The sequence below is a fragment of the Rana temporaria genome, chromosome 2 (assembly GCF_905171775.1).
Source record: "Rana temporaria chromosome 2, aRanTem1.1, whole genome shotgun sequence".
Lineage (NCBI taxonomy): Eukaryota > Metazoa > Chordata > Amphibia > Anura > Ranidae > Rana > Rana temporaria.
The window spans coordinates 184,587,763-184,604,646 of NC_053490.1; the positions used below are offsets into that span (position 1 = coordinate 184,587,763).

At 47.2% G+C, this 16,884-nt stretch overlaps 1 protein-coding gene across 1 annotated transcript in view; it reads left to right on the forward strand.

Annotated features, from left to right (window-relative positions):
• The first annotated feature begins 4,801 nt into the window (after nt 1-4,801).
• Nucleotides 4,802-16,884, forward strand: part of RAP2A (RAP2A, member of RAS oncogene family) — a 30,645-nt gene continuing 18,562 nt past the window's right edge. Inside the window, exon 1 of the mRNA XM_040336124.1 lies at nt 4,802-5,371. Within this exon, the coding sequence (XP_040192058.1) occupies nt 5,058-5,371 (314 nt within the window). The 5' untranslated portion in view covers nt 4,802-5,057. The remainder of the gene's footprint in view (nt 5,372-16,884) is intronic.

Genomic DNA, 16,884 nt, shown 5'->3' on the forward strand with positions numbered 1-16,884 from the left:
TGGTCAATTTAGTTGCAGTAAAAAGATGCTGAGCCAATTGCCGCTCTGGGCGTAATAACTCCACAATAGGTTTCCCGAGGAGGGCTTCAAAGGTATCCCTTTAAAGATCTATATGAAACATGTTACGAAGAATGGTATAAACTCTGACCCATAGTCTGCACGCCCTCGGGCAAGACCACCAAATGTGTGCCATAGAGCCTTCCTGTGAGCAGCCTCGAAAGCAAAGCGGGGAATAGGTTGGAATGAATCGAGCCAATCTAGCTGGTGTGTAGTACCACCGATATAACACTTTATAGGCATTCTCTAATATAAGGACGTTTCTAGAGCACTTAGAGAGGGCCATAGTCATGGCCCTCCAGTCCTCCAGGTCCAACTGTCTCCCCAATTCCTTTTCCCATTGGGAATGATAGGCCCTAAGTGGAGGTGTCTTAGTGGAAATTATAGATGAATAAATCAAAGATATCGTACCTGGGGAATGGGGTCTAGCTCTACATAGGCTTTCAAAAGGAGTCAGTCCTCCCCCTCTGTTCATGTATTCTTTATTCCTTCTCTTACTCCTTGGTGGGGGGGGGGGGGGTGGTGGAATCAGTGATAGTGCAGGGAGGGTGGGATCAGTGGCGGTGCAAGGGGCGTTCTGGTCAGCCAACTTTGGTGCTCTTGATCAAGGTCATCTGCTGATCTTAGAACTGTAGTGGGGACTTTTAATGGCAACTATAATCACAGGTAATGTTACTCACTGTGTCTCCGACTTTGTAGTGTCCCGCAGCAGTAACACCTATGCTGAAATCAGGAGATAGGGTCTCCTCCAGCCCCTCCCACTTCACATTCCTCACCAGTCAGCTGACCTCTAGTCTCTGCCCCCCCAGCCATCCCGTGAACTGAATGGGCAGCTGCGAAGAGGTGGCGGGAATCATTTAAATTAGGCGCGTTCCCGCGCCGATCGTAGAGCGCATGCTCCGTCGGGAAACGTTCCCGACGTGCATTGCGGCAAATGACGTCCCAAGGACGTCATTTGCTTCAAAGTGAACGTGAATGGCGTCCAGCGCCATTCACGAATCACTTCCGCAAACTACGTAAATTTCAAATTTTGAGACGCGGGAACGACGGGTATACGTAACAGGGGCAGCCTTACGCAAAAACCGCCATACAGAAGCGACGTAAATTGCGTACGCAGGGCTCGCGCAACATTGTGAATCGGCGTTAGTATGCAATTTGCATACTATACGCTGAGCACAACGGGAACGCCACCTAGCGGCCATCGCAAGAATGCAGCCTAAGATATGTGGGCATAAGAGCCTTATGTCGCGCATATCTTAGGCTGCAGTCGGCGTAACGAGGTTCCTGAATCAGGAGCATTCGTTACGCCGGGGCAAGTAAGCAATTGCGCTGTGTAACTTATGGTTACACAGGCGCAATTGCTTCTTGAATCCAGCCCAGAGTCTTTGAAGGACATCAGCAATAGTCAGCAATATGTTTACATTTCGAAATTGATTTTTAATTTAATTTCGTTTTAAATTCGATTCAAATTTGGATAAAATGTTATTTCGGACAAAATTTTGTTTCGTTATTACGGATTCCTTTAACATTCATTACTATTGTTATTCAGAAATTTAGATACATCTGAATCTCAGAATAATGAAAATTTTGTCCAAATTTCTATTCGGAAGAAAACGAACCGCACATCTAGTGTTTTTCTGTTTCCTTATGACAGCCTCTGTTCGCTCCTGAACCTCTCTTTTCCTGCTACCTTCCATTTGTTTGGAATAAGCAGTACAGGTTAGGCCCCTTTCACACTGAGGAGTTTTTCAGGCGGTACAGCGCTAAAAATAGCGCCTAAATACCGCCTAAAAAACTCCTGCCCAGCCTTCTCAATGTTAAAGCCCGAGGGCGATGCGGTGGCGGGAGAGAAAAAAATCTCCTGCAAGCAGCATCTTTGGAGCGGTGAGAGGAGCAGTGTGTATACCGCTCCTTCACATTTAAAACAATGGGAAACTGCGGTAATACCGCCCGCAATGCGCCTCTGCAGAGGCGCATTGTGGGCAGTATTAACCCTTTATTGGCCGATAGCGGGGGTTAATACCGCACCGCTAGCGGCCGAGTCCCGCTGCAATTCCGACGGTATAGCGCTGCTATTTTTAGCGGCGCTATACCGCCACTTCGCCTCACGCACCAGTGTGAAAGGGGCCTTAGTTGAAGTCGTGCACACTACAAATCCCATAGTCCACAGTGCATCTCGGGCGTGACATATACATACCTACAATATGTAAAACCAGAGTTCCTCAAGAAATGGGACTTTAGAGGACCATGAACACTCTAAAAAAAAAATTGGGGGAATTTAGGAAATGTACTACCCTGTTAAAATATTTGACTAACTAATTGGGAGAAAAGGAGGTTCAGGTCCACATCTCCAATACAATATGTAAAATCAGAGTTCCTCAAGAAATTATACTTTGGAGGACCATAAACACTCAAATTTCTTTGTTAATACAGGACCCCTCCAATCATGAATCAGCCAGGGAGAGGAGAGGAGAGAAGCCAGCAGCACTACAGGGTGGGGGGCCAACAAGGGGGAATGGGCACCGCAAACAGTATTAAGGTGTGCCCTGGCACACATCTATGGCAGGGACCCCTTCAATCATGGAGCAGCCAGGTCCACAAGGGACAAGGGACCCCTTCAATCATTGAGCAGCCAGGTCCACCATGTTTGGTGTACAAGGGACACAGCATCGGTCTCCTCTCTCCCTGACAGGACTTAGAGCTGTGTTTACACACACAGAGCTCCACGTCCCTGCTGTCACCACCAATTGCGGGTACCTGGCGGACATCGCGGCCGCCAGGCACGCGCATTGGCATCTCATCGATGCTCCGGGCACAGTGGTTCCTCGCTGCGCGCGTGGGGAATACACATAAAAGGACGTCCAGGGACGTCCATCCGGCAGTTGAGAGCCGCGCTGTGGACACTTTCGTCTATAGCTCGGCTCTCAAGTGGTTAAGGTGTGCCTTGGCACAAGCCTATGGCAGGACCCCTTCAATCATGAAGCAGCCAGGGAGATGAGAGAAGCCAGCAGCACTACTGGGCGGGGGGCCAACAAGGACTGAAGCCTGGGCAGTAAGGGTAATGGGAACCGCACACAGTGATTAACTACTTCATTACTGGGCACTTAAACCCCCTTCCTGCCCAGACCAATTTTCAGCTTTCAGCGCTGACGCATTTTGAATGACAATTGCGGGGTCATACAACACTGTACCCAAATTATATTTTTATCATTTTTTTCCCACAAATAGAGCTTTCTTTTGGCGGTATTTGATCATCTCTGCGATTTTTATTTTTTGCGCTATAAACAAAAAAAATTTGTTATAATTTTTCGGTTTAGGCCGATACGTATTCTTTTACATATTTTTGTTTAAAAAAAATCGCAATAAGCGTATATTGATTGGTTTGCGCAAAAGTTATAGCGCCTACAAAATAGGGGATAGATTTATGATTTGTTTTTTATTTTTTACTAGTAATGGTGGCGATCTGCGTTTTTTTTGTCAGGCCTGCGATATTGCGGTGGACGTATCGGACACTTTTGACACAATTTTGGGACCATTCACATTTATACAGCGATCAGTGCTATAAAAATGCACTAATTACTGTATAAATGTGACTGGCATGGAAGGGGTTAACACTAGGGGTTGAGGAAGGGGTTAAGGTGTGCTTTGGCACAAGCCTATGGCAGGACCCCTTCAATCATGAAGTAGCCAGGGAGAGGAGAGAAGCCAGCAGCACTACTGGGCAGGGGGCCAACAAGGGCGGAAGCCTGGGCAGTAAGGGGGTAATGGGAACCGCACAAAGTGATTAAGGTGTGCCCTGGCACTCGCCTATGACAGGGCCCCTCCAATCATGAAGTAGCCAGGGAGAGGAGGGAAGCCAGCAGCACTACAGGGCGGGGGGCCAACAAGGGGGAATGGGCACCGCACACAGTGATTAAGGTGTGCCCTGGCACACATCTATGGCAGGACCCATCCAATCATGAAGCAGCCAGGGAGAGGAGGAAAACCAGCAGTTCACTACAGGGCAGGGGGGGCCAACAAAGGGGAATGGGCACCGCACACAGTGATCAAGGTGTGCCCTGGCACACGCCTATGGCAGGACCCCTCCAATCATGAATCAGCCAGGGAGAGGAGAGGACGGAAGCCAGAAGTTCACTACAGGGCGGGGGGCCAACAAGGGGGAATGGGCACCACACACAGTGATTAAGGTGTGCCCTGGCACTCGCCTATGGCAGGACCCCTCCAATAATGAAGCAGCCAGGGAGAGAATGGACACCACACACAGTGATTAAGGTGTGCCCTGGCACACACCTATGGCAGGACCCCTTCAATCATGGAGCAGCCAGGTCCACCATGATGGAGCAGCCAGGTCCACCATGTTTGGTGTAAAGTGTTGTAGGGTATGTACAGTCAGGGGGTGCTTATTACAGAGTAGGGTCGTGAAAAGCCCATTCCCTTCAGTTCTCCCCCTCCCCCTCAGTAAACATCATCTGCCTGCATCTCCCCCAAAATGCACAAGAAGGTGGGCGACGACATGACGTGAAAGGCGGCGCGGGCGCGGATTGGTGCGTAACGGATTGCAGGGATTGGCCGCCGTCCGCTCCTCTTTTCCCATCATCCCGGAGAGAGGAGGCGGTGGTTGGTCCTGTCACACGTCGTCTCCGCCCAGGTTTCGGGAGGACAGACAGTTGCCATGGCGATAGACGCGAGAGCCAATGGTTAGCACAGGTGTGATGTGACGTTCCGGGGCCCAGCGAGAAGGAAGGAAAAGGAGGGGGGTGGGGAATAGAGTGTGAGGCCGGGCACGATACGCCGGAGGGGGGCGGCCAGGCTTCTCTCCCCTCCGTAGTGGTGGGTAGGTCTCCGCCGAATACCGGGCCATACAGCCCGGCCTCTCTCCCATGCCTCGGGACGCCGCTGCGGAGGGGCGGCGGCGAAGACGAAGGAGGAGGCGGAGGAGGAGTAGTAGCGCCGAGCTGTGAGGAGCCTTGCTGCATGCCGCCGGGGAGCGGAGGGGGACGATGCGCGAGTACAAGGTGGTGGTCTTGGGGAGCGGCGGGGTCGGCAAGTCGGCTCTGACCGTCCAGTTCGTGACGGGCACCTTCATCGAGAAGTACGACCCGACCATCGAAGACTTCTACCGCAAGGAGATCGAGGTGGACTCGTCCCCCTCCGTGCTGGAGATCCTGGACACGGCCGGCACCGAGCAGTTCGCTTCTATGCGGGATCTGTACATCAAGAACGGCCAGGGCTTCATCCTGGTCTACAGCATGGTCAACCAGCAGAGCTTCCAGGACATCAAACCCATGAGGGACCAGATCATCCGCGTCAAAAGGCGAGAGAGAGGGGGGATCCGGGGTGCTGGGGGGCTCCATATCACTGGGCCAGGGCGTTGTCACAGGGAGGAGGGGGGGATCACTGCCTGTGAGTGGGAGCATTCCATCTACAGGGCCTACACTGGATCTATTCTCAGCCATGGATCTCCTGATCCTTGATTGGCTCTATAGCACTTTATCATGGGGGGGCCCCCCCCAATTCCTCCCCTGTGTACCCCCATGTCTTGTTCCTTGCATGGCAGTGACGATGCTAGAAGTTTTATCAGGGACTTGTTGCTGGACCATATTGTGCATGACTGTTGGTCAAAAGTTTGCTTGCATTTCCTAGACTTGTTGCTTTCTTTTTGCAATTGGTAAATAATATAAGTGGGCATCCATATATATTCAATCAATAATGCCCACAATCCTCGTACGCACAGCATACACTCTTATTATTTGCATATACGTGGATGCTTACTTATATTATACCTGTTTTCTAGATCTAGTATTCAGATAGTGAGTGCAGCTCCTGTCACATATTAAAGTGCTTCTAAAGGCAGAAGGTTTATTATCTTAAAACGGAGTTCCACCCAGAAATAGAACTTCCGCGGATCAGATTCCTCCACCCCTCCGGTTGGCACAGGTGTGATGTGACGTTCTCGGGGCCCAGTAAAAAGGAAGGAAAAGGAGGGGGGTGGGGTATAGAGTGTGAGGCCGGCCTGATACGCCGGAGGGGGGTGGTACCTTTTCAAGGGGGGGCGGATACCTGTCATATCCAGTTATCTACTCCCACTTTCTTCGCTGCAATGTCCGGCCCCTCCCCCCCAGCTTTCTTCTGGGAGACACAGGTCGCAGAAGACAGCAGGGGCCATTCAGAAAGCGCAGCGCTACTCGCACATGTGCAGTAGGAGCAAGGCTTCACTTCCTGTTTTCCTTGGTAAGGATGCCAATGCCTGTACCCAGAGCTGAGGGACAGGTCGGCTTCGGGTGCCAACATCGCAGGCTCCCTGGACAGCTAAGTGTCCTTATATTAAAAGTCAGCAGCTACAGTATGTGTAGCTGGTGACTTTTATTTTTTTTTTTTTCAGGCGGAACTGCGCTTAAAAGTGATTTGTAAAGTCTTGTTTAAGAAAACAAACATGTTTTACTTGCCCGCTCTGTGCAGGGGATTTGCACAGAGCAGCTCAGATCCTCCTCTTGTCAGGTCCCTCTTCAGTGCTCCTGGCTCCTCCCTCCTGTTTAGTGCCCACACAGCAAGCAGCTTGCTATGAGGACAGTGGAGCTGCAGCTCTGTGTTTCCATTCAGACACCGAGCTTCGGTTATGTCCCATCCCTCTCTCTCCTGATTGGCCAACTGACTTTGACAGCAGCGGGAGCCAATGACGCCGCTGCGTCTCAGCCAATCTGGAGAGAGAGTCCCGGACGGCCGAGGGACATGTGGACAGAGATGGGGCTCAGATACATACGTATTAGGAGGGCTGCTGCACACAGAAGGCTTTTTTATCTTAATGCATAAAGAAAAAAAAATAACTTCTGCCTTTTATAATCCCTTTAATGCATATCAATGCCTTTAAAGTAGAGTCCCACACAGAATTTTTATCTTTTTTCACAAACAATCCTAAAAAAAATCAAACTTTTTTTTTTTTTATACTCACCCGAAATACCTGTTGCTATGCGGAAATCCGTAATCTGCCTCTTCCGTAACCGCGGCCTGTCTTCTTCTGCATCCTCTTCTAGTGAATGGGGCGCGCTGCTTTCTGGGAACTGTGTGTAATCCCAGAGAGCAGCTGTCCATTCACACGTCGGCGCGAGACTCGCGCATGTGCAGTAGGAAACGGGCAGTGAAGCCGTAAGGCTTCACTGCCTGTTTCTCTAAGGCTCCATTCACATCTAGGCGGACTAAATCGCAGCATTTGTCCCGCGAATTGCGGCGGCAAATAGCTGCGTTTTGTACCGCGATTTGCGGCGACAAAACGCCGCGATTGTCCGCCTAGATGTGCCCCTCTATGGAGATGGTTCCCGAAAGCCACCTGAAAAAAAGGTCCGGGACCTTTTTTCAGGCGACAAGCGTCCGGCGTTCGGCATGGAGATGTGAACCATCTCCATAGAGGGCAATGTGTTTTCATCCCTCTGGCGGCAGCGGCGTCACACTACAGGCGACAAAACGCCTAGGTGTGAATGGGGGCTTAGTGTGGATGGCGGCGCGGGACCTGCATCGATCAAGGGATCGGGGGGGGGCATCAGCTAGCTCGGGCGAGTAGGACAGGTAAGTGTCCTTATTAAAAGTCAGCAGCTACAGTGTTAGTAGCTGCTGACTTAAAGAAAAATAAAAAATTGCGGGTGGAATCCCACTTTAAAGTCTTACCAGAAAGAATAAATATCAATAAACTGTTTTAAATTGGTGTTAAAATATATATATTTAAAAAGAATCTTTATTATTTTGGGGAAATAACATAGCGTGGTCGTATTTCTGCCGATCACAGGCTGTGTCACGCCCCTCCAGCCTGTGTCTTAGAATAAGAGGGAGATGAAGCCTCCAACAATCTTCATGTAATGTTCTGCCCTATTGTGTTTTGCTGGGTAGTGGACATGGAGGATGGAGGGAGTGGGCTGTCATTTACCCATGTGTATAAATCCACATGTGTGACTCTATAGTCACATGGGCTGCTCAGATGTAATAGGGAGGAAATGCTCAGCTTAGAAACTCACTAAAAACTGAACATGTGCAGTAGCTGTCAACACTGTTCTTCAAAATCCCAAACTGCATCGGGGACATGGACAGAAGGTGGAGATAGAGCAATAGACTCAACCAGGTGTTTTTTTTTTTTTTTTTTTGCATGATGATGTGGGCTTGGTGGCATTTTAAAGTGCAATTCCAGGATAACACTATCTAATCGTAAAACTGCCCCCACTCCCCCTCCTAATGCCGCGTACAGACGGTCGTTTTTTGTGATGAAAAAAAACAACGTTTTAAATCATGAAATAAAACAACGTTTTTGAAACTTCATTTTCAAAAACGACGTAGCATACACACCATCGTTTTTTCCAAAAGCTCTAGCAAAGCGCGTAACGTTCAGCACATACGACGGCACTCTGTTCCATTCAAACTCGCGTCCTAACTTGCTTCTGAGCATGCGCGGTTTTAAAAACGTTATTTTAAACGTCGTTTTGCCCACACACGGTCATTTTTTATGACATAAAAAACAACGTTTTGAAAAACGACATAAAAAATGCAGGCATTTTCCAATTTTTTTTTTGAAGACAAAAAACAACGTTTTGCCCACACACTATCATTTTAAATGACGTTTTTTAAAACGTCTTTTTTTTCATCACAAAAAACGACCGTCTGTACGCGGCATAAGGCTGGACGTACATTTATACAATTTTCTTGTTTCAAATTTTTCTTTAGATTTACCAAAGCCATATAATATGAGGCAACCTTCAATTTGTATGCAAGAAGGAAGGCCCTTGTACTACATAGTTGACAGTAAATCTAAAGGAAATTGAATAATAAAATTGTATAATGTATGGCCAGTCTAACACCTATACTAACTGCATAACATAAAAGGGCAATGCCTAGACAAATTCCCTGGGGGAGGTGAGTACACAGTGCACTGCCTAATGGTGTCTTCCTTTACACCCGACCACAGCATGAGATGAAGATGTAAAGCTGGCAACACGTTAGCCGAATATAATGGTCTTTCTTAATGCAGGTAGAGTAGAGAAAGATGGAGGCTTAAGCATTTTGGCCCGCGGCCTTAGTCCTAACCTTATTAATGCAGGTACAGTACAGAAAGATAGGAGGCTTATGCGTTCCGGCCAGCCTTGGTCATAACCCGCCACGCACGGGAGTGGGGGGCGCACGCGCCCCTAGTGGCCTGCACGAGAGCCGACGTATAGCTACGGGCTCTCTCGCAGGGGAGCCGACCTGCCGCCGTAAAATGACGGCGGCTGGTCGGCAAGTAGTTAAACTGTACTCAGGGCTTTTCAGCAACCAGTCAGGTTAAATAGCTGTCACTTTTTACAGGTTTAAAAAAAAAAATACTCGCTTTCAGAGGTATCTTAAAGCGGAACTTTACCAATAACAACTTGATAAATAATGTTCTTTCGCAAGGGACATACATTCCACATTAATTATGCTACTACAATTGGTGTGTACTGTAAATTGTATCCAGCATTACTCCTGTTTCTTCTTGCTGGAGGCTGCCGTTCTGCTGAAGCTCAGAGCCCCTGAACAGCAGTAAATCATAAAGTGGAACTAAACCCGTCAATTTAACTATTTAAAAAATCGGTTACATTCCTGGAATGCTGAGCTTGCTAAGACTTCATGTACACTGCTGCTGGTAAACAGACGTTTAGAAACAATTGAGCATTTTTTTTTTCCGGGTCGTTTATAGGCAGTTGAGTTTAAAAGCATTTTTTGGAAAGCAAGAAAAGCGTTTAGGACGGATGTTCAGAGGCTTTTAAAATGCCTGTAACGGCTTGTAAATGCGGTAGCTCGCGTCTTTTTCCGCGTTTCGTTCACGGGCGATTTTAATGGATAACATTTTTGACTATTTGAAGGAAGAAAAAGGCCTCTAAACGTAAACGCGGCAATACTGACGTTTTTAAACGTTGGTTACTATCTGTCAAGTTAAAGCGGTAGTAAACCTGCTGCGCATGCGCGCAGGAGACTTCTTTCCGGCAAGGTCCGGCGGCTGCCGTGCCTTCAGCCGAAGATCCCCGCTGCGCATGCGTCGCTGCAGTCAGCGGCGCATTGCAAGGGGAATATCTCCTAAACCGTACAGGTTTAGGAGATATTCTTTATACCTACAGGTAAGCCTTATTATAGGCTTGCCTGTAAGTGAAAGTGGTAGTACAGAGTTTACTACCACTTTAAATCGTTCAGGAGAGGTTTTAAAACGTATGTCTGGTGGCCTAACTGATCACATGTGCCGCACCATGGCAGTTGCAGATCAAAGTGAAGCAGCTTCCTTGGCTGTAAAGGAAAGAAGGGTTTAATTTCACCTAATAAGGCTGTCAGCAGATTGTACTCTACAATTGCGGTGGACAAATCTGACCCCAAGTGGCAGTTTTTTGGGGCCAGTGACATTATTGCAGTGATCAGTGCTATGAAAATGCACTGATCAATGTATAAATGACACTGGCAGGGAAGCGGTTAACACTAGGGGCAATCAATAAATGTGTTCTCTAGGGGATGGCCTTACTGAGACAACTCGGAGATCGCTGTTCCCTGTCAGAACAGGGATTTGCCTTTACATAGGCAGATCTCCCGTTCTGCCTCTCTGTACTGTGATCGTGGGTGGCTAGCGTACATAGTCCGCTGGGTCCACGGGCATGCTTGCCCACTGTATCTCATGCATGGGCTTACGTTCGCATGATTAAAGTTCCACTTTAAACGCTTCTGGACTGCCCACCACTCATATACTGTGGCACGGCTGCACGAAACAAACGTACCTTTTTTGTCTTCCGGGTCTGGGGAGGGCTCGCCGCCAGAGGCCCGCTCCTGCTGTGATTGGACACAGCGGGAGCCAATCGGCGGGTTCAGCAGCCAGATCTTGTGTTCCTGCTAATCAAGAGCACAGATGTCTCTCTTCCTCCAGTCAGTCCATCCCCTACACAGTTAGAAAGCATTCCCTAGGACAGTGATGGCAAACCTTGGCACCCCAGATGTTTTGGAACTACATTTCCCATGATGCTCATGCACTCAGCAGTGGAGATGAGCATCATGGGAAATGTAGTTTGAAAACATCTGGGGTGCCAAGGTTCTCCATCACTGCTCTAGGAGTACACTTAAAGTGGATGTAAACTCTCACATATATCCAGTGCAGTCAACAGCCTCCAATGATACACAGGGATGAAACAAATCTCCCTATTTAAGTTTTATTTGTATATCTGCAGTCTTCAGCTTTTATATACTGTTTTAGAAGGTGCATGTCCTGTTAGAAATTTCTCTTCCTGTTTCAGCAGGGGGAGGGGAGTCTTGCCATATACTATGAGACAGCTGATTGGAGGAAAGACATACGCCCCCTGTCCAATTAGGAGAGACTTGCAGAGCTGTGCTGTGAATTGACCATCTCTCCGCTAATCTATTTATAGCACCCACCCTGGCACACAATTCAGGCTGGTTTCATTACAGTTGTCGGAGAGCTTGTCAGAAGTTATACTAATAACGACCAATGTGACAGTTGCATTCCCGACACGTACTGAGAATCTAAATGTTTTCTGAAACTTAAATCGATGGGTTTAGTTCCACTTTAAAAACTGTGCTCAGAGCCCCACAACAACCAGTAAAGTTCAGTAAGGGCTTCTTTACACTTGCTTCTGCTTCAACACACATTAAGACCCCATTCACACCTAGGCGTTTTTACGCCTGTAGCGCTACGCCGCTGCCGCCAGAGGGCTGAAAACAGATGTCCCTCTATGGAGATGGTTCACATCTCCACGCCGAACGCCTGTCGCCTGCCGCGTGAAAAAAGGTCCCGGACCTTTTTTTCAGGCGTCTTCGAGCGTTCGGCTAGGAGATGGCAATCATCTCCATAGAGGGGGTCATCTTGGGGCACATCTAGGCGGACAATACCGGCGTTTTGTCGCCGCAAATCGCAGTACAAAACGCCGCTATTTTTACCACGATTTGCGGCGACAAAACGCCGCGATTTCGTCCGTCTAGATGTGAATGCAGCCTAAGGGCTAGTTTACACTTGCTTCAGACACTCTTTGTTAAAGTTCTCTGAACACCAGTCAAAGCTCCTGTCCCTAAATAAAATGGTTAGCTTGCAGTCCTGTTTACACCTTGTTTTTGCTTTGCTTAAAAAATTATAACCCATGTCACGTTAGTTGTGCTTCAAAGCCTCTATAGACGTCTATGGCAAAGCTTGCTTGAATTCCCACAAAGCCTCATCGAAGCACAAAGCAAGGTGTAAACAGGACTGTAAGCTAACCATTGTATTTAGTGACGGGGGATTTGCCTGGCGTTCAGAGAGCTTTAACAAAGTTTTGAACCAAGTGTAAATTAGCCCTAACTGTCACTTTCCAGCAGTTCAGTATGTTTGAGTCAAGTGTATCGGGTGTGATTTTTAGACAGAAAAATGAGCTTTAGAGAACCCCGCTCTATAGGCTAAGGTACTGCACTCAGTAATTTTAAGTTGAGGGATAGAAGATAAAAACTTTCATTTTTATTATGGCCCATTTACACTGTTGTGCTGCGTTGCACATCCCATTGCATATTGCCAACAAATCTGCAGTGCACTGTCAGAAATGCTACATGCATGTTTTTTTAGTAGAATTTTCGTCAAACTATTGATATGAATAGGCTCTTAAAGTGATAGTAAAGACTTGTTTAAAAAAACAAGACAACAAAAAACAAACATGTCATAACTTGCCTGCTCTGTGCAGTGGTTGTACACAGATCCTCCTCTACTCGTGTCCCCTGGCGCCACTCCTGGCCCCTTCCTCCTTCCCAGTGCCCCCTAGACCAAGCAGCTTGCTATGGGGCACCGAGCTGTGACTCTGGGTGTCCATTCACTCATACAGCCGTGGCTCGCCTCCTCTCCTTATTGGCTATGATTTACAGCAGCAGGAGTGCTGCCTCAGCCAACAAGGAGGGAGAGCTGGGGCTGTCGTGCACATCGCTGGATTGCGATGAAGCTCAGGTAGTGCTTGAAGGTGAAAGGTAAAAACCTTCATCATTTACAATCACTTAGAGCTGCACAATTCTGGAAAAAAATGAAAATCACTTTTTTTTTTCTTAGAATAAAGACCCAATTCTGAATAACTTTCCTATTTTAACCACCTCAATACAGGGCACTTAAACCCCCTTCCTGCTCAGGCCATTTTTCAGCTTTCAACGCTGTCACACTTTGAATGAGAATTGCGTGGTCATTCTACCCTGTAACCATGTGAAATCTTTATCATTTTCTTCACACAAATAGAGCTTTCTTTTGTTGGTACTTAATCACTCCTAGGTTTTAATAAAAAATAATCCCCCCCCCCCCCCCCCCCCCAAATGTTATTTTTCAAAAATACGTTTCTCTTCGTTTTTTGTCAGTAATTTTTCTCCTTCACTGATGGGCGCTGATTAGGTGGCACCGATGAGGCATGAATATACTGCACTGGTGGGCACAGATAGGCAGCATTGATGTGCAGCACTGACTGGCATCACTTGTGGGCACTGATTGAATGAGAGCCGCACCGCCCAGGCGTCATTTGACGGTGGGTGGCCGGCTAGTGGTTCAAGATTTGCTACAACTGAACATATTATTATTTATTAATCGTGCAGCTCTAATATCACTATAGACCTTTAAGTATAGGTATTTTGTCACCAGAACAAGTATAATTTAGGATTTCCCATCAATCTCTGTCCCAGGACAAACGGGGTAAATATTCCTACTAGGGACATAGACAGCAATATACAGGGATAGGGGTTCAACACTTCCTACTCCATTTGGCTTTAGCTATACTTTAAAGTAAATCACGTGCTTGATTTTCTATGTTCATTGCGTTGCAAAACGGGGGACATGCAGAGCTCAAACTTATGGTGAAGTCACTATTCAGACAATTAACATTCTGTCTCTTGAGGTATTTGGACTTTCAGTGGTTAATTGCTTGTTTCCTCTAGGGGAAAACAAATAAGTAGCTATACCATACTAGGCTAATGCCTTGTTTTATCATTAGACATCTCTCTTATCCTGTCTTCAACGTTCCTGCTTTGTAGACAGGCCTTCCAAATCAATCACAGGCAGGACCACTGGTCCTGTGTTAGACACAATATCGGAGACCCTGCGACCCAATGAGTAGCTGAAGAGGAATGGCTTAATAAGGGAAAGCCTGTGAGAATAAGGCAATAAGGGAGCGACTGACTTGTCAGTTGGTAGAGCTGGTTGCAGAGTTTAGCTTTAGAGTTTGATCTTTTGGTTTAAGGTGTGTTAGGCCTCGTACACACGGATCGGTTAACCAGAGGACAACGGTCTGAAGGACCGTTTTCATCGGTCAAAACCGATCGTCATTGGTCAAAACCGTATGTGGGCCCCATAGGTTATTTAACCATAGGTTAAAAAAAAAGCCAACTTGCTTTAAAATGTAACCGATGGGTCAAAACCGATTGTTAGGCACGACCATCGGTTAAAAATCCACGCATGCTCAGAATACAGTCGACGCGAGCTTGGAAGCATTGAACTTCGTTTTTTTTCCAGCACGTCGTTGTGTTTTACATCACCGCATTCTGACACGATCAGTTTTATAACCGATGGTGTGTAGGTGCGACGGACCATCAGTCGGCTTCACCGGTTAACCTATGACAATGGTCCTTCAGACCGTTCTCATCGGATGGATTGATCGTGTGTACGAGGCTTTAGAGAGAGAGGGATGGATCCTGTCAGGGCAGGAAATGAGGGTAAATCTTTCCGTTAGAGACAGAAACTGCAACAAAACAATGACTCCCCCATCATTGTAATGGACAACAAATCTTGGCAGAAGTATTTACTCCTGTCTGTCCAAAAGTGCTTATGAAATATTTGTATTGGCGCCCTTATTAAAGTGGATGTAAACCCAAATTTTTTTTTTCTTGCTGTCACAATGTAGAGTAAAAGATTTACTATGATCTGTGCCCAGTCTTGCCACAAAGAGTTAATCCAGCTCTGAGCAATCCTCTTTGTCTGTTTATTTCACTGAACAAATAAATCGGGAGAAAACTTTTGTCTGTTCTTCCCCCTTGCTGTGAGTGACAGGTTATTTACATATCTCATGCACTAGCCTGAGACGGGCATTATTTTTTTAATTCTCACCCCCACTCCTTTTCTGAATTCATGTGGTTACTTTTCTGGATTTTGACTGGATGTTGGTGATCCTAGCAGAATTTAGTGTAAGGAATACACAGGAGAAAATGGATGTTGACAAGGGGAGTGTAAAGGTGGGCGGGGAGTCTACTGACATCACAACTCCACCCACTGAGCTCCAGACAACCGATCCACCCACAGAATCTGCAGTTTTTCAGTTCTTATAACAGACAGAGGGGAGGCATCTATATCCTTATAGATCAGCAGCAGTCGTTTAGAAAGGATGAGAGTGGGTTTACATACACTTTACGTGCTTTGTCTTAAACTTATTCCATGACTTGCGAGTTGGGTCAGAAGTAATCTGCATTTCTGTATTTGTTGCTCTTCAAAACTGCCTGATTGTACACACGTTATAACAGATATCCATAATAAATAGTTGTTATACAAGAATGATGTGAACGGCCATTATAGACCTTTTCCTGAAACTTCTGGCTGCCAGACTGATGCTTTGATTTCAGTACCGCACTTGTTATTGACGTCGGCAAAGTGGTTGTAGAATCCTGACTGGGCGTCATATGACGTCCTCAGGATTCTGAGCCGCTGCGCGCCCCCGGGGGCACGCATCGTGGCGATCGTTGTTGCAGGGTGTCAGTCTGACACCCCGCAACACCGATTTCGGTAAAGAGTCTCTCACGGAGACTCTTTACCACGTGATCAGCCGTGTCCAATCACGGCTGATCACGATGTAAACAGGAAGAGCCGTTGCTGGCTCTTCCTCACTCGCGTCTGACAGACGCGAGTAAAGGAGAGACGATCGGCGGCTCTCCTGACAGGGGGGGGGTTCGCGCTGACTGTTTATCAGCGCAGCCCCCCTCGGATCGCCACACTGGACCACCAGGGAAGCCCACCCTGGACCACCAGGGAAGGGAAAACTAAAAAAAAAGTCTGAAAAAAAAAAAGCATTAAAAAAAAAAAGATGCCAATCAGTGCCCACAAATGGGCACTGACTGGCAACATGGGTCCATCAGTGCCACCCCACGAGTGCCCATCAGTGCCACCCCACGAGTGCCCATCAGTGCCGCCTATGTGTGCCCATCAGTGCCGCCTATGTGTGCCCATCAGTGCCGCCTATGTGTGCCCATCAGTGCCAACTACCAGCGCCGCCAATCAGTGCCACCTTATCTGTGCCCGTCAGTACTACCTCATCGATGTCCATCAGTGCCATCTCATCAGTGCCCGTAATTGAAAGAGAAAACGTACTTATTTACAAAAAAATTTACAAAAAAAAATAAAAACGTCATTTTTTTTTCAAAATTTTTTTTAGTTGTTGCGCAAAAAAAAATCGCAGAGGTGATCAAATACCACCAAAAGAAAGCTCTATTTGTGGGGGAAAAAAGGACGCCAATTTTGTTTGGGTACAGTGTAGCATGACCGCGCAATTGCCATTCAAAGTGCGACAGTGCTGAAAGCTGAAAATTGGCTTGGGCGGGAAGGTGCGTAAGTGCCTGGTATGGAAGTGGTTAAAAATATTGATAAAAAAAAAATCCAAGCAATTTGCATTTTTAAAGGAATGGAAGCAGAGGTGGCTTCCATATTTCTCAAACAATGTTTGTTGAAGCAGAACGTAAAAGAAAACTATGCTGAGGGGAATAGTGCGACTGCCAAGACAGACCTTCTAGGAATGTTAGTTGTCTGGCTATCTCTGGATTCAGTATTTCAGAGTTACTGAACCAGAACAAGTGTGCAGCAAGAAAAGCCGC